General features: G+C 39.4%; 1 protein-coding gene across 1 annotated transcript; it reads left to right on the top strand.

The window, feature by feature from the left end:
• The first annotated feature begins 13,094 nt into the window (after nt 1-13,094).
• Nucleotides 13,095-13,562, top strand: LOC132631135 (uncharacterized mitochondrial protein AtMg00810-like). The gene has a single exon (XM_060346735.1). The coding sequence runs from the start codon at nt 13,095-13,097 to the stop codon at nt 13,560-13,562; it is 468 nt and encodes a 155-aa protein (XP_060202718.1).
• Nucleotides 13,563-19,061: the final 5,499 nt, after the last annotated feature.

Below are 19,061 nucleotides of genomic sequence, written 5' to 3'. Positions count from 1 at the left end.
CGTCGTAGTTGGTGGAGTTCACCGCCGGCGGAGTGAGGGTGGTGGTCGGCGACTGTGGGTGAAGAGGAGGAAGGGGGAGTTGTGGGGTAGTGGAGGTTCATGGCTGGTGGTGGAGAGGGGTGTGACGGGGTTCGCCGGAGCTCGAAGCTCCGGCGTGGAGGGCGGCGGCGACGTGTAGAGAGAGGGGAGAGAATGTTTTAGATTTTTAAAAATCTGAGTGTTTTTGTGTGTTGTGTAGTTGTGTGATAGATAAAAAAAAAAATTAACCCCTGTAAACAAATACCCCCTTTTGTCCAAACAATAAAAGAACTCCCCCCCCCCCCCCCCCCCCCCTGTCCCCTTAATGCACATTTTAATCCTTGGGTTATTGTTCAATGGGGAGTTCACCCTTTTAACCAATGTATAAAAATTTATTAATCAATGGACTAAGAACTCAACCCGTCACCTCAAATGTCAACTTTTAAAAAGGTGACGAGACCTTGACTTGATTGAATTTTTGCTCTGCGTTTAAAAATTAATTGCTTCAGTTTTCTCTGCACTAACGGACTGTACTAAAATATAGTTAATTAATACATGTATAAATAATAACGTAAGTATAAAATTTAAATATTAATATGTAAGATATGAAAATGTATTGCTATAAAATTAAGAAAAAAATTATTAATTGCACAAAAATGGTAGTATAACGCTATACATGTGCAAAATAATGATTCTTGGAAAATGACAACAAAATGATAAAATTCCTAAAATAAGGATAATCATCAATAAATTGTCAAAAAATGTAAAAATGTGTAAAAAAATGTATTTCGCGATCTTTAACGAATCAGGGTCACCCGAAATGTTAATTTCAAACACGGCGAGCCAAAATTAGGTTTCAATAGTATTAAATGAGAGACTATGGGCTCATTTAATACACATTTAATGAAATAACAGGCCCGATATCGCCATGGCGGTATGGGGGCCGCAACAGCGACACCGCCCCAGCGCCCACACAGACTGCTGGGACGGTATTCATTATCAGTTCTATTAAGTTCCTTTACTCATATTTCATATTTATATTGCTATTGTTGTATCGTATGCACCAGCAAGTAGCAACGATTTTTATGGCTTGGCCCAGATTAGGTTGATAGAGCAAGTCAATGATCTTGCTAGTCTTTTAGACTTATACTTATTATGTGCAGGGGAGGGGGGAAGGGTAGGCAGAGACCCTATTGCTAATCAACAACTCCAGCTTGGGGCCAATATGATCCAGTTGAGGTGAGCCACCACTAGACCGTGGAGGAAGCTTCAACTCCTATCATTCACTTTCAGTCTATTTTCTTTCTTTTATCGATCTGTGTATCGAACCAGTTGAACTCATATCATATTGCTTCATGACTTAGTTTATTATTGGGGTTTATGGGTTGACTTCTTGTAATGACCCATTACCGTAATCCCGAAAAATTTGCGGCCTTGGCTCCATAATCTTGTGCGATTCATCACGTGTATAAGGTAAATCCCTTGCTTAACCGGACCCGACACACGGTCGGAAGTTAAATATCTAGTTTAGGCCATCGGGCCCCAGATGACCACTTTAGCGATTGGCTGACCGCCGTAGCGTTGATGTCATAGCGGTAATGTGCTCTGCCTTAGCAGAGGTATGCAAATACAAAGGACCGCCCCAGCGGTAGTGATATCATTAAAGTGGTACTGTTATAGTGGCACCCTGACCATTGTGGCTGTCGACGAACAGTTTTGACCCTATTTAAAACCCCATTTCGGGATTTCACCTCATTTCTCTTAAAACCCTAAATATCAGCAGCCTCTAAGGCCATTTTGAAGACAAAACTCAAGTCTTCTTGGAGAAGGTAACCCTTCTAACTCTTCTAATTTCTTTCCCTTGCCATTGTTGAGTTGTCCTTAAGGTTCATCTTTTAAAAGCTAATAAAAATGGAAGATGCAAAATATGCAAGTCTAGGTGGATAAAATGGATTCCTACACTTAGGTTATGAACATTCTTGGAAAGATCTTCATACTCTTAGTCTAGAAAGGCTAACCAACCTAAATTGCTAATATTTCCTCTACTTTGTAAATGGGTTTTAGCCTTAATTCTTGAATTTGAGATTTCTAAGAAAAGGGTTACAATTGGTGATTTAAATGAGCTAGTAACTCTAAGTGACTAACATTAAATATGGGTTTTCTATGGAAAAAGGACTACTTAGCAATAAATGCTTAGGTAGTATAGTTGAGAATTTATTTCGAATCCTTCCTTGCTAAATCCGGAAACTTGTATAACTCTCTTATAGTATTAATTCTTGACTTTTGGGGTCTCTTGACATTCCAAGGCCCTCTGTTGTGGATTTTGGTTCGGGAATGCTAAATTGAAGATCAATGGGATGTTCGTGGCACCCGCTCGGCCTCGAGGTAGGTTGTGGCTTCCCTCTCTTGGTAGACCCCGGTGTCATAGCTTCCCTTTCTTGGTAGACCCCGGTGTTATAGCTTCCCTTTCTTGGTAGACCCCGATTAGACTTTCATATATGCTTGCTAGATGAAGCAGAGAATGCATGTATAGGATTCAAAGATTGGGATGGATACCTTAGATTGATAACAGATAAGAAATGGTGATTATTGTGTATCACTGGTATTGTTGTAGATTGATGATTACCTTATGGTGAGACTTTGATTGGGGAAGTGTATGTTTAGATGATATTGTCGGAGAATGCATGTAAGCCTTCGGGTATGAAGTTTGGGATGGATATTGCCTTAGGTTGGGCCTTGGTGTATGATTTGGGGGCTAGCCACCCTGTTGCGTTTTTGTCTTATTTGTTCGATGTACTTGTGGCTCGTCGCCACGTTGAGATATTGGATAGTAGTGATTAGTTATATACACTAATTATGATATTGTGGTGCCTTTTTTGTTGATATTGAGATAAAGGATAGTGAATCTGTTGTGGCTTATTATGTAGCCTTATTGATGATAATTCTTGTGTGCGCATGTGTGGTACTATTTGGGATTGATTTAGTTTATTGATATTACACTTGCATTGTTTTCATCTTATTTCCATGATATATTGATATTGCCTTGACATGGTACTGATGATGGGAAATGAGAAGGAGATACGGATGCGTTCAGACATATTGATACAAGTCATTTCTGGGCTGTGTGCGGAGTGACCGGTATTCTTTCGATACATATTGGATATTGAGTCATCCTTGGGTTGTGTGCGGAGTGACTGATATGGAAACACTTATCTTCTGAGACATGTTAGATATTGAGTCATCTCTGGGTTGTGTGCAGAGTGACTGGTGCATGGACTTCACGGGTCCCCCATGGGTTGTGCTGCCGATGATGTGATGTTCCATCGTCGGAGTATATGTGTACGAGCATTTGCATTTGCATACATTCGGCATACATTTCTATTGCATTTGGTTATCTTTTTTATGTGTTGAGTTTGGTTGTATTGTTATTGTATTGATATGGATCGTATCGACATCCTCTTATGTTATTAAATGAGGACTGGATATTGTAGTTATACTTGGGTCTTGGATGATTATTCTTGAACTTGGCACAATTGGGCTTATTTGCTACAACCATATGCTGTGATCTTGGATTGGGTAAGTGTGGTGCTAGATGACCTTAATATGGGTGCGTATGGCTTTCTAGATTTGAGTGAGTGATGAATATTAGAATGACCAGAGAGTTTTCCTTTAAAGAAATTACGAATACAATAAATGATAGGTTGACTTGCAGTATTGACATAGGATTGGCCCTGATAGTAGTTGTAATATTATGGTATTTTAAGCATGGTTACCTAATTAGTATACTAGATGAGTTAGAACATGAGGAATGATAAAATTTAAGGAAATGGATTACTAAAAGAGTGTTAATGGAATGAGGCTTGTAGTTTTTGGGATGAGTGGAAGGTTATATTCATGAATTGGCGTAAGGTCGCCTACCATGTTTATTTGTGGATTCTATTACCGTTATGTTATTCTAACCATAGTACGGCCTATGGTGCTTACTAGTATTAGTGTTGTACTGATATTACTCTTGCTACATCCCTCTCGGGGTATAGAGTTGTGCAGGTTATTGGTTGATTTGGAGTTTCCGAGAGATATGCAGTGCCTATCTTGAAGACCTCCATCATCTTATTCCTAGATGGAGGTTAAGTCTTTTATATTTATTGTACATTGTCTCCAAATTAGTCGTTGTAGTACTAGTCTAGACCAGGTCTTGGGAAAATGAGTCAGTTTATACAAAAGTTGTTGTAAATACTTCCATTTTATTTATATAAGTGAGTTTAATTCATCATTTTTTTTGTTCATGTCATAACTTGAAGGTACATGAACCTTGTTTTATGATGATTAATGAGTTTGGTTTTGGGTTAAGGGTTTGCCTACCGAGGTGGGAATGGTAGGTGCCCGCGCGATCCTAAAATGAGTCGTGACACTTCTCTACTTGTATTTTGCTTTCACATCCATTAATAGTACTTCTCTCTTATCTTCTCTATGTTATCCGCAAGATTTATCTTAGAGGGTTAGCTTGATGGGTACTTGCATCGAGTGCCCTGTCACGACTTAGGTGTCAGATTTGGGTTGTGACATATAATTTCATAACGTCTTTTTGTGTATTCTATATATTTGTACTCTGTTTTATAATCAATGTATGAATAAGAAGAAAACTTCTCAAAATGATGTTCATCATAATTTTGTTCCAAATGATAGGTTTTGTCAATTTTGAGGTTGGAAGAATATTTTACCCTCGGCAATTACACCTAAACATGGAGTCTAGTTAAAGGCTAGTATGATTTATGGGAACACGTATAAAGAAAATAAAGAATTCAAATAGAAGAGACTGGGCTGAGGTTTGCGGTAATTAATTAATTGGTTTCTACATCAACTCTTGCCGCAAAGAAGGAGAAATTAAACCGATGTAAACGTTTAATTAAGGAAAGTATATACCTTCTGCACATGGCCGTCTCAACAAGATTAGGGGTCTAAAGCCAAACTTCGAAGAGACCCTATTTTTAAAAAAAAAAAATAAGGAAAGATCGTCATATATACTTTTATTTCAAGTCTTTTTTTAGTTTTTTTAGATGCATAGTCATTAATTACTGTTTTATAATCGTCAAGAACAATGCAAAGTTATTAACAATTTTCAAATCAATTTATTCTAAAAAAAAATTCAACTAACAATATAGCTAATCAATCACGTGACTAAAAAAGTTTCTTTTAAAAAAAAAATTGTACTCCCTCTGTCTCAATTTATGTGACACAATTTAGATTTCGAGAGTCAAACTTCTTTATTTTTATTCTGAATTCGAACATACAATCTTTAATTATTTTTTTTTAAAAATAATTTACCTATTTAGAAACTACATAAAAGTACTATACAACAATTTTCAAAACAAATAAGCCATAAAACTTAACAAAAAATTGGACCACAAAAATTTTGGGGCCTAAAGCCATTGCCTTAGTGGCTTGGCCTTGAGCCGGCCCTGCTTCTGCATTACAGTATCAAGTGTCGACATGCGTGTAATTACATTAAGTAGAGATAGTAACAGGGCAACTCTTCTTTGGCATGTCAGCTCAAATATTTGGTCAAGCTGTATGGTGCCATCAAAAAAGCTGCATGCCAATAGAGTGCAGCCCTGTCACTATTTCGCTTATAAATTCAAGAGTAGTACCATGATTCACCAACTCTTCTTTCTCACTTTTCTTCTTCTGCTTCATCACAAAAGAGCCCTTCCAAGCTTATATAGAGCATTCCTTCTCATTTAAGAAAAAAAAAAGATGGAATAAACCCCCTGAAAAATCAGCATATCCTGTCATTTTTATGCTATCGTGTTGCATTAGGGGTTGCTTTTTCTAGGGTTAGAAAATGGGGTAACTTTTATTATCCCTTTACAAATTCCATTTGGTGAAAGCTCTATCAAAATATACGGAAAAGGGCCAAATATACCCCTGTACTATTGGAAAAGGGTCAAATATATTCTTCATTATACTTTGAGTCCAAATATACCCCTGCTGTTATACTCTTGGTTTATATATACCCTTCCACTGTTAAAGTTGTCAAAGGTGAACATCCAATCCTTCGTGACCTTAATATTTGATGAGGTGGATGGCACGTGGCATGCCACCTCAACTCCTAACTCATTTTATCCCTCCCCTCTATTTGTTTTTCCTCCGCCACTAAAATTTCATTTTCCTCAACTATTATTTCCACCAATGACATCAGCCACCAAGCCACTGCCAGAATGGGAAGGCAGTAAATAGAACCAACTAGTTTGCTAGAGATGTTAGCCATATTTTTTTATTCTTGTTCGCTTAGCTGACTTTTAGGTGGAAAAGTATTGATATTATTGTAGCTTATTCGAAATTTCTGACAGTGGCATACTAGTTGGGAAACTAAAATGGTCAAAATACAGTAACAACAATTACACCATCTATGTTCTTTTCATCATCAGTATTCGCACTATCTATATCGGTCGTGAATGAAATATATTTTGTTTCTTGGAAAATAGGATGTTAAGTATAACTGGTAAGAAGGAGGTAAAAAGGAGAGCAGAGAGGAAAGCGGACAGATTAGCTGAGAAAATATTACATCAATGCAAAACGACTGCTCTTGCAATTTTTAAGGTCCAATTGGTGGCAATAGTGGTGAAGGGAAGGAAATTTTAGTGGTGGAAGAACAAATGGAGGGGACAAGTAAAATGAGTTAGGGTGCTGAGGTGGCATTGTTGGAATTTGGACTTGTGTTAATTGGTTATAGCGTGAAAGGATAATGATGTGGCTCAAGTGGGGGATTGATAAAAGACCTAACATTAAATTGTTATGTGTATTGATAATGTTGACACCTAATTTTTGACCTCCCATAATTTATTTTAATTACCCAGAGTCTTTGCATATCAAATGGAGTGAAATATGCACCTTTTATAAGTCAAAATAATTTTACAGAATTATTTCGATAATATTTTGCCATTGCATTAGGAAAAATAACCTCAAATGTATTATAAATCATTTAGAGAATAATTTACATATTTTTATAAATTAAAATGTAGCATTTGTAAAATTTAATCAGGAGATAATTCAAAACAATTATTTAATTAATTGTCAGTATTATTGAAGGTTTAATTAGCAAGTATTTTACTCCGTTTAATTCAAGGAATCTGATTAATTAAATAGGTTAGACGTTCCTACTTCTCAAATCTTAGTTCTGCATAATCATTTTACATTTAAGTGCTTAATTGTGGTTATATTTATAAATTGTGATTAATCGCAACCACAATTGAAATAATCGATAGTTGGTTGATTATGACTTTAATTGAAATAGTCAACTTCATGGCTTAAGTCAATTAAGGTCTCATTTTGCAAATTTAGCCTTTAATTGGTTAAATAGGACCATAATTGAAATAGTCAAATTCATGGCTTAAGTCAATTGAGGTCATCTTTGTAAAATTAGCCTTTAATTATTGGTGGCCATAATTGAAAATAACCAATGCCATGGTTTAAATTCAACAAAGGTCATAATTACAAATTTGAACTTGTTGCATAATTAGCCATACCTTTATTTTGGTCAATTGATAAAATAATTGCGATTAGTCACGATTAAGGAGTATAAATTATTAGCTTCTTCAATTATGGCTATTTATTTAAATAGTGTTAAACTTTCCCACGTATATATACAAACATATACACATATATACATGTGTATATGCGTATACATATACATTTCCCCCCTCCCCCTTTTCTTTTAAGTTGAGCCGAGTCCAGCCCAATAAGGCCAGACTCGGCCCAACTCGGTCAACAACAAAACACAACAATAACATCTCAATAACCAAACAACCTTTTAAGCGGAGAGAGTTTTCTCTTCAGAGAAAACCTTAGCCGCCGCTTGTGGTTTTCTCTCTCATAGGTCATCCTTGCCCAAATTAGCAATATTTACGGGCCCGCGAGGCTTGTACAGTCTTGGTATGGGTCATTTAGGGCAAATCAATTAATGCACCGTCCCTTTTCCACAGAGATTCAACCAAACACGGTATAGCTTCTCTTTTCTCCATTGCTTTTTCTTATTTCGCGATCAAATGGAGTACAAATCCATTAATGGATTTTGTATAAACTCGTTTGAACCCTCGAGTCTCATTGGTTCATCAAGAACTGAATGGATTAGTGCGAGGTGCTCAAAATCGGACCCTTCATGGGTCATTTTGATGTAATCGCGACCGTTCAATGTTGACTTAAAGAAACGATTCTCAATTTTTTGTTGATTATCCCACATCGGTTTGGGATCTAATCTTAGGTTTATTGAGGTTCTATAAATAGAACCCCCAATTCACGTTTTACGGAGGGACACTGAATATAATTACTTAGGGTTCAGCATTTTGCTAAAATCCTTAACTATTTGAATGAGTTAAGTTTTAAAATTTTCTTTTTCTGTTTGTTTGTGGCTGAGATTTGAGTGGAGGAGCAAAGAATCTCTAAATACATTCTCGACCATTGGCTGCACAAAAGAAAGGTAAATAATCCTCCTTTCCTCATTTATTTTCTGCATTTAATTTCTGTTATATTTGTATGTTAGTGTAGTTCATTTTAGTTTGGCATGTTAGTTTGTTGTTAGACTAATATACTTGTTTAGCTCAATTTATTTGATTTTTAGTTATTTATGATTTGTTCGCTGTAGTATTAGAGTAGGATTAGTTTGATCATTAGCATATTAAACCTGTTGTTAAGTTTAAAATTCATAGTTTCTGCTTATTTAAAATGATGTTTGAATGCTTATGTGTTTAAATTAATCATGTTAGTTGGCTTAAGTTGCATATTGGCATATAAATCTGGACAAATATGTTAGTTGAGCATAGATGATGTGTAGTATCATGTTTTATTTAATCAGAGTTTAGGTATGTTACTTTGGATTAGTCTTTTATATCTAAATTATATTCCCTTATATAAACATGATTAGCCTCTTTACTGTTGAGGTACATCTGCACTTAGTATGATCACTTTTGTTTAACCTAATCTTGACTTGCCAATTTTGTGTAAAGCTTTGATTAGCTAGTATATTGTTTGATTATTCGAAGTATATAGGATTCCGTTGGGGTTTAGATGCTGCATATAGGGCTATGACTCTTAAAAGTGCTTATTTGATTCCTAAAAACACCTAGTGCTCGAGTTATAAATGTTTCTATGTACCTTTGTTTATGTAATGTTATCATTAGCATGTTTAAGTGCCTTTTATCTCTGATCTGTCTAAGTTGTTTAAGCTTATGCTCATTGATAACTGCTGTAATTACCCATTATTATGTATAGCTAGAATATCTCCTAGAATATTATGTACAACTAAAATATCTCATAGAATCTAGAATATCTCCTAGAATAAGGTAATTCTTTTGTATATATTGATGACAGTACATTATGATTAATCAAGGAATGAAATTGATTTCCTACATGGTATCAGACTAGGTTTTATTTCTCCAACCTCCCTAGCAGCCGCCACTACTTCTCCTTCTTTCGTTCACCTTCTCCCTCCCTTCTTCTTCCTCTCTTCTTCTTCGAAGCCGCCATGTCTGACACAAGCGCAAAGTTTCACTCTGCTCTCTCAATAACCAATGTCAAATCTCTCGTTCCTTTCACATTGGACATTGAAAATGGTCCATATCATTCATGTGTGGCGTTGTTTAAGGTGCAAGCCCGAGTGCACAACCTAATGCATCACATTATCCCTTCTACGGAGGCCGCGACTAAGGCCAAAATTGATGCCTTACGGGTAGCTGATCTGGAACTCTATGATTTTCTTGATGCGGCAGTCCTACAGTGGATATGTGGTACGATCTCTCCTGAATTACTTCAAGCCATATTGGTGAAGGATGACACCGCGGCGAAAGCTTGGCAAAGGTTGGAGGCCATCTTTCAAGATAACAAGGGTTCTAGGGCAACCTATCTCGGGGAGGAACTTGTTGCTGTCTCTCTCGAAAAACTTTCAAGTGCGGATGCGTATTGCAACCACGAGAAAACCTTGGCGGACAGGTTGGCTGATGTAGATGCTCTGGTGGTAAATAGTCGCCTCGTCTCGCGGCTCATTGGTGGTCTTCCAGAGGCCTATTCTGGTACGGTGGATTTTGTCCAAAATCAAAACCCATTACCACCATTTGAAAGCGTTCAATCCCGAATAAAATTGGCGGAACGTACGCTCAAAAACCGCCTCTCCAAAGAAGCCGGCGGGAACGCTGCTTTTATTGCCTCTACTGGCGGTGCCCAAACAGGTAATATGGACCATGCTAACTCCAATAATCAGCATAATTATTCTTCAAATTCTAATCATGGCAGAAATAATAACACCAAGAATAAGAAAAAAAATAATTATGGGAACAACAATGGGCAAAACCGCACAGTTGGCCGCGGTGGGGGTGGACAGAACAGTGGCCGCGGCACCAACCAGTGGCAGGCTAGCGGTAACAGCCAGTGGCAGCCGCGTCACGTCCTCGTCCCGCCACCATATCCATACCCCCCGTATGGATAGTGGCCGCAACAATGGACTGCCCCACCGTGCCCATATCCGACTGCTCCAATGCAATAGCAACGTCCAGCAACGCAGCCCGGTATTCTTGGGCCCAAACGGCAAAAGGCCTACGCAACCTCTGTAGCCCAGCCCCATATTGGCTACACTCCAACGGATATTGAGGCAGTAATGCATACATTTTCTATTGCTCCACCGGATGGAAATTGGTATATGGATATCGGTGCAACATTACATATGACCTCGGACCAAGGTACACTCTCATCTTATTTTAATTCGAGCAATAGTAATCATCGCATTGTTGTTGGTAGTGGGCATGTAATTCCAATTTTTGGTTACGGGAAATGATGTGTCGCACCTCCAAATCCCTCTCTCACCTTAAATAATGTGTCGCATGCACCCAAGCTCATTAAAAACCTTATCTTTGTCCGAAAATTTACCACTGACAACTGGGTTTCTGTTGAATTTGACCCGTTTGGTTTTTGTGTGAAGGATTTCCAAACGGGGAATAGACTAATGAGATGTAACAGTAGCGGGGAACTCTATCCACTCTCCACCGCCATCCAGGCCTCACCTTCACAATCTCATTCCGTCTTCACTGCTTTGTCTCCTGATTTATGGCATCGTCATTTAGGACATCCGGGAGCCAATACTTTACGCTCTCTTCATAGCAAGCATTTTATTGAATGTAATAAGAAAAAACAGTTTTTTTGTTCATCTTGTCCTTTGGGAAAACAAATTAGATTACCTTTTTATGAATCGATGTCGTTCACTGCTTTTCCATTTGATATAGTTCATAGTGATATTTGGACGTCGCCCGTAGCTAGCTCTAATGGGCATCGTTACTATGTGATATTTCTTGATGATTTTAGTAAATTTTTGTGGACTTTTCCCATCTCTAAAAAGTCTCAAGTTTACTCTCTTTTCACCACATTCCATGCTCTTGTCAAAACTCAATTTCAAAGGCCTATTAAAAATTTACAATGGGAAAGATTTTGATAACGGGCCACTTCACTCATTTGCTCAAAAACATGGGATGCAATTCTGACTCTCTTGCCCTCACACATCTCCTCAAAATGCAAAAGTCGAACGTCACATCCAATCCATAAATAATGTAATTCGGACCCTTCTTAATCATGCCTCGATGCCCCCCTCATTTTGTCATCATGCACTCTCTATGGCCACATATCTTTTGAACATTCTCCCAACCAAAGTTCTCGGATTCTCTTCCCCTACTCAACTCCTCTACAAAAAAAATCCTACCTATTCTCATCTTCGGGTTTTTGGGTGTCTATGTTTTCCACTGTTTCCATCTACCACCATTCATAAGTTACAAGCACGTTCCACCCCTTGTGTCTTCCTCGGGTACCCTTCCGATCATAGGGGATATAAATGTTATGACATGTCAAGCCGGAAAATCTTCGTTGCCCGTCATGTGGTATTTGATGAGCACACATTCCCATTCTCAAAAATTCATACATGTGAGAGATAATGTTAATCCATACATCACTTATCATATGCAACGAAATTCTGGAAATACATCTCCCAACAATCTAAATTCCCTAAATGACACAAGCCAGGCCACGTCTTCAGGAGGACCACCTCCAACCACGGCCACTCCCCATTCCCAGCAGCGGTCCAGCCCGTAGCGGGTCAGTCTTCTTGCTCATCCTAGACCGATCAGTTCGGTCAGTCCATCGCCTCTGCCCCAATCCCCACAGTAGCTCCACCGCATGACCACTCGGTCCCGTAATGGCATTTTCAAACCCAATTTGAAATATTCCTCCAACCTTAACACCGAGACCACTACCTCCATCTCTCCATTACCCAAAAATCCCGTACGTGCCCTCCGTGACATAAATTGGAAGAATGCCATGATGGATGAATCTAATGCTCTAATTGAAAAAATAAGACATGGGAGTTAGTTCCTCGGCCTGCTAATGTTAATGTGATTCGGTCAATGTGGATTTTTCATCATAAAAAGAAATCTAATGGTTCTTTTGAGAGGCATAAAGCCCGTCTTGTAGGTGATGGCAGGTCTCAACAGAAAGGTGTTGACTGTGAGGAGACTTTCAGTCCGGTGGTCAAACTGGCATTTATTCGCACTGTGCTAAGTATTGCATTGTCTTATTCTTGGTCCATACACCAGCTCGATGTCAAGAATGCTTTTCTTCATGGAAATCTCTCTGAGACTGTATATATGCATCAACCATTGGGTTTTCGGGACCCCAATTTTCCTGATCATGTCTGCCTCTTGAAGAAGTCTCTCTATGGCCTGAAACAATCCCCTCGGGCTTGGTACCAGCGGTTTGCCGATTTTGTCGCCACCATTGGCTTCTCACACATCAAGTCTGATCACTCATTATTCATTTATCGCAGGGGTTCTGATATTGCATATATACTGCTTTATGTTGACGACATCATTCTTACGGCCTGTTCAGACACTCTCCGTAGGTCTATTATGGCATTTTTGAGTGCCGAGTTTGCTATGAAAGATCTTGGTCCACTGAGTTATTTCTTGGGTATTGTTGTTACTCGTAATGCAGATGGTTTATTTTTGACATAGAAATAGTATGCCGAAGAAATCCTGGAACGGGCAGGTATGTCACATTGTAGCCCGTCTCCTACACTTGTTGATACGAAGCCAAAGCTCAGTGCTTCGAAAGATGCACCATTTGATGATCCGACTAAGTATCGTCAACTTGTTGGGGCTTCGCAGTACCTTACATTCACTAGACCCGATATCTCATATGCCGTCCAACAGGTGTGTCTCCACATGCATGACCCTCGTATTAAACATATGACTGCTCCTAAGCGTATTCTGCGCTACATTCAGGGGTCTATTGACTTTGGTCTGCATCTCTACAAGTCTACTGTCAACAGCTTAGTCTCCTATACAGATGCAGATTGGGGTGGTTGTCCGGACACTAGGAGCTCCACCTCTGGTTATTGTGTCTTTTTCGGTGACAATTTGATCTCTTGGTCTTCAAAACGTCAGCCCACACTCTCCCGTTCTAGTGCCGAGGCCGAATACAGGGGAGTTGCTAATGTTGTCTCTGAATCCTGCTAGCTCAGAAATTTACTTCTTGAGCTACATTTCCCGATTCAAAAGGCGACACTTGTTTATTATGACAATGTGAGTGCGATATACTTATCAGGTAACCCGGTACAACATCAGCGCACTAAACACATTGAGATGGACATACACTTTGTTCGCAAAAAAGTTACCCGTGGCGAAGTTCGTGTCTTTCATGTTCCGTCCCGATATCAGATTGCAGACATTTTTACAAAAGGGCTTCCGCGCGTACTTTTTGATGACTTTCGGGACAGTCTAAGCGTTCGCCAACCTCCCGCTTTGACTGCGGGGGTGTGATAATTGTTGTAATTACCCATTATTATGTACAACTAGAATATCTCCTAGAATATTATGTACAGCTAAAATATCTCATAGAATCTAGAATATCTCCTAGAATAAGGTAATTCTTTTGTATATATTGATGACAGTACATTATGATTAATCAAGGAATGAAATTGATTTCCTACACTCATCCTGTAATAATTCATAGGAATTTTAGACTTGGTAAAGTACCAAAGATGAGTTTCAAAACTGATTGAATAAGGTTTTTATGTTTAAAAGGAACTTGGAACATTGTTTTAAGATTTCAACATGCCTGTTCTAATTGGTTTCCCCTAGTTCAGTATGGAAACTGCTTCAAATTGCCTTATATCAATATTAATAGCTACTAATCCTTTAATGAGCATTCTCTATTCACCTCCTCATGTTTAACTTACAATCCTATGGCCCATAGTGTTTCAGTAAGGTAAAGATGTCTAAATTTGCTCATGTTACCTACTTGAATTACTCTGCACCTATTGTGATAATCCTCTACCCATGCTAAATAAAAGTATGCCTTCATATGTGGAGAATGACTAGAAATGCCCCTGTATGTCTAATGATTGTTTGTTTGTGCCAATATATGTGCATGTGTGATTTCAAGTGGTTTTGTTTGACAAGTATGAAACCTGTTCTGGTGGCATATGGGTTTGAAATACTCAAAGCTAGCATAAACCCTTTTCTATGAATTGAAATGTGACATGTTTGGCCCTGTCTTTCCTTATGAGACTGCTTATGCATGTTTTGAGGTTGAAGTGACCCTAGTTGCATCTAAAAGTGGTTCTAAACCTTCCTTTGTGTCATATGAGCATGTTTCTTTGTTTGGTTTGTCTTATCCATGCCAAGTAAGTGAAATGTTACCCCTTTTTGTATGTTCCTAGTTTTGTTTGAGCATGAGACTTGACTAAATGGGACTTGATGATTAAATTATTGCTTGTGTCTTTCTGTTATTGTGAAATCAGTCCTCTTCATACCACAGGATCCCTGTTGATCCTTGTGACCTTTCTATATGCATTGTCATGTCTAAGATTTTTTGCAAATTCCTGTCCATTATATGAATGCATCTCATATTTAACAATGTTCTGCTTTAGTATAGTTTCAGTTTGCACTTAAGAATGAATTGGTATTTATTAAAAGCATGCTACATGTTCAATTATAAGTGTGATTTTGTCCAAAGACTGTCTTGGTATTTATTTGAAGCATGCTACACATTCCATTTAGTAGTATTGCCTTATGTTTTGTCTAACTTGAAATTCGAAACCTGCATACTTGTATGATTTAGCATTTGACATGAGCATGATAGCCTTAGTAGAAGCCAAAGATGCAAAAAAAAAATGAAGTGTATAGGTTTAGTCTACATTTGCCTCATGTTCATTTTCCCATTTCTGGGCCTATATCGCATGAATGTTCCTGTGCATACATGGGATATACAAGATATACCCAGCTTGTATACATCTATACGTATATAGGATGGTATATCCTGTATATCATCAATGATAATACCTTGGATATATTTTGAGTGTTTGCTTTGAAGATGATTTGGGCTTGTTCTTTAAGTTATCATACTTATTCTCAAAGTTATCATACTAAAAGGATCATTAGCACTATAACGACCAATCAGGTCATTACATCAGATACCAATTAAACAATTGCTCGTCCTCGAGCAATAAGGAATGGAAAGAGGGAAAAGTACCTGAATCAGCAAACAACTGGGGATGTCCCTCCCACATATCAGACTCGGTCTCCCAAGTAGGCTCCTTAACGGGAAAATGCTTCCACTGAACCTTGATCGAAGCAATCTCTTTCAACCTCAACTTTCTAACCTGCCAATCCAGAATCGCTATAGGCTCCTCCTCATAAGATAGATTCTCATCAAGCAACACAGAATCCCAACGAACTATATAGGAACCATCAGAATGATACTTCTTCAGCATGGACACATGGAAAATCGAATGAACACCTGACAGGCCTGGTAGCAATGCTAACTCATAAGTAACATCTCCAACTCTACGGAGAGCCTCAAATGGGCAAAGGTACCTCCAGCTCAACTTTCCCCTCTTCCCAAATCGCATAACACCCTTCATGGGTGAGATCTTTAGAAGCACCTACTTACCCACTCCAAACTCTAAGTCTCGAACCTTCCGGTCCGTATACATCTTCTGTCGACTCTGGGCTGCTAGAAGCTTTTCCTGAATAAGCTTCACCCTATCCATAGACTCTCTCAACATATATATGCCCCACGGGCAAACCTAAAATGCATCAAACCAACCAATAGGAGAACGACACCTCCTACCATACAAAGCCTCGAACAGAGCCATATCAATACTCGAATGGCAGCTATTGTTGTACGCAAACTCCGCTAAGGGCAAGAACTGGTCCCAATGACCACCAAAATCAATGACGCATACTCTCAACATATCCTCAAGCACCTGAATAGTGCTCTCGGACTGACCATCAGTCTGGGGATGAAAAGTTGTACTGAGGTCCAACTGAGTACCCAACTCTGTCTGAAAAGCCTTCCAGAAATTAGAAGTAAACTGAGGACCTCGATCTGAAACAATGGAAATAGGGACCCCGTGCAATCGCACAATATCATGAATGTAAATCCTAGCTAACTTCTCCGCAATGTAAGTAACCTGAACTGGAATGAAATGAGCGGACTTCGTCAACCGGCCAACAATAACCCAAACTGAGTCAAACTTGCCCAGGGTCTTCAGAAGACCCACCACAAAATCCATGGCAATCCTCTCCCACTTCCACTTGGGAATGGGCATGCTCTGGAGCATACCACCAGGTCTCTGGTGCTCATACTTCGCTTGCTGACAATTTCCACACTTAGCCACAAAATATGCAATATCTCTCTTCATCCTCCCCCACTAGTAGTGCTGCCTCAGATCTCGATACATCTTCATACCACCCGGATGAATGGAGTACCTCGAACTATCGGCCTCAGTCAAGATCAAATGAATTAAATCACCAATACGAAGAACGCACACTCGTCCCTTAGTCCTCAGAATGCCCTCATTATCAAGAATGGCCTCCTCTGCCTCACCTTTCAGAACCTTATCTCGAATCTTACACAACAGAGCATTCTCAAACTGATAAGTCATGATCTGCTCTAATAGAGATGATCTCACCTCAACAAAAGATAAAACTCTGCCTGGAACTGAAATATCAAGACGAACGAAACTATCGGCTAGAGTCTGAAGCTCCATGGCCAACAAACACTCGGAAATAACCAAACGGGCTAAACTCCCCATACTCGTGGCCTTGCGACTCAAGGCATCAACAAGAACATTGGCCTTCCCTGGATGATAAATAATAGAGATGTTATAGTCCTTCAGGAGCTCCATCTATCGGTGCTGCCTGGAATTAAGATCTCTCTGGGTAAACATGTGCTGAAGGCTACAGTGGTCGGTGAAAACCTCACAATGGATGCCATACAAGTAATGCCTCTAGATCTTCAAAGCAAAGACCACATCTAGCAACTCTAAATCATGGGTAGGGTAGTTCCTCTCATGGATTTTCAACTGACGGGAAGCATAGGCTATAAACAACCCTCCTGCATCAAGAGAGCACCCAAACTAACACCGGATGCATCACAATATACTGAGAAATCCTTACCCTCTATGGGTAATGCCAGAATTGGGATGAAGTAAGAAGAGTCTTGAGCTGCTGAAAGCTATCTTCACAAGCTTCAGACCACTGAAAGGGAACCTCCTTCTGAGTAAATCTAGTCAATGAAGAAGCAATAGAAGCGAAACCCTTCACAAATCGACGGTAATAGCTGGCTAACTCCACGAAGCTACGAATCTCAGTCACAGTAGTGGACCTCGGCCAATGTCTAACAGCCTCAATCTTCTTTGGATCAACCATGATCCCCTCCTTAGACACAATGTGGCCTTAGAATGACACATACTCAAGCCATTACTCATACTTTGAAAACTTGGCATAAAGCTCCTTTTCCTTCAATAACCCAAGGATAATCCTCAAATGATGCTCGTGCTCCTCCCTACTATTCGAATACACGAAGATATCATTGATGAACACAATAACGAAGGAATAAAGATATGGCTTGACAATGCCATTCATCAAACTCATAAAAGTAGCTAGGGCATTTGTAAGCCAAAATGACATCACAAGGAACTCGTAATGACCATAACGAGTCCTAAAGGCCGTCTTCGGAACATCCTCGGTCCGAATCTTCAGCTGATGGTAGCCTGAGCTCAAATCAATCTTCGAAAATACTGAAGCACCCTGAAGCTAGTCGAACAAGTCATCAATGCGAGGAATGGGATATTTATTACGAATGGTGACCTTGTTCAAATGATAGTAATCTATGCACATCCTCATTGTACCGTCCTTATTCTTCACAAATAAAACAGGAGCACCCCAAGGGGATACATTCGGTCTAATAAACCCCTTACTCAAATAATTGTGTAGCTGCTACTTCAGCTCCCGCAACACGACAGGTGCCATCCTATAGGGAGGAATAAAAATGGGGTGCGTGTTCGGATCCAAATTATTACAGAAATCAATATCGCGGTCGGGTGGCGTAGGACTCAAGGGGCGGAGAGTCAACGCTAGTATCACAAACATGGGCTAAGTAAGCCAAACATCCCTTGCGAACTAACTTCTTCGCATGGAGAAAAGAAATGATCTTCTTCTGAGCGGGGCTCGGAGTACCCCTCCACTCTAATCTATGAATCCCAAGCATGGCTAAAGTGATTGTCTTGGCGTGACAGTCCAAGATCGCATTGTACGGTGACAACCAAGTCATACCCAAAATAATATCAAAGTCTACCATATCCAAACTCATCAAATCTACCCAAGTATCATACCCCATAAAAGTAACCAAGCAAAACCGAAAGACTCGATCAACAATAACTGAGTCTCCAACAGGAGTAGATACATAAATAGGCACATCAAGAGGATCACCAGTCAAATCCTAACCAACAGAATGATAGGCAGATATATAAGAGAAAGCAGACCCCGGATAAAATAAGACTGAAGTAGGCCGATGACGAACAAAAATAGTACCTGAGATCACAGCATCGGAGACCTCTGCCTCGGGTTTACTCGAAAAGGAATAGCAAAGACCACCACCACGACCACTCTGGCCGGACTGTGCCCCTCCTCTGGAGGCCTGAGAACCGCCTCTACCTGACTGGTATC

The sequence above is a fragment of the Lycium barbarum genome, chromosome 3 (assembly GCF_019175385.1).
Source record: "Lycium barbarum isolate Lr01 chromosome 3, ASM1917538v2, whole genome shotgun sequence".
NCBI lineage: Eukaryota > Viridiplantae > Streptophyta > Magnoliopsida > Solanales > Solanaceae > Lycium > Lycium barbarum.
The sequence above is the reverse complement of the archived record's forward strand: the minus strand, read 5'-3'. Positions and strand labels throughout refer to the sequence as shown.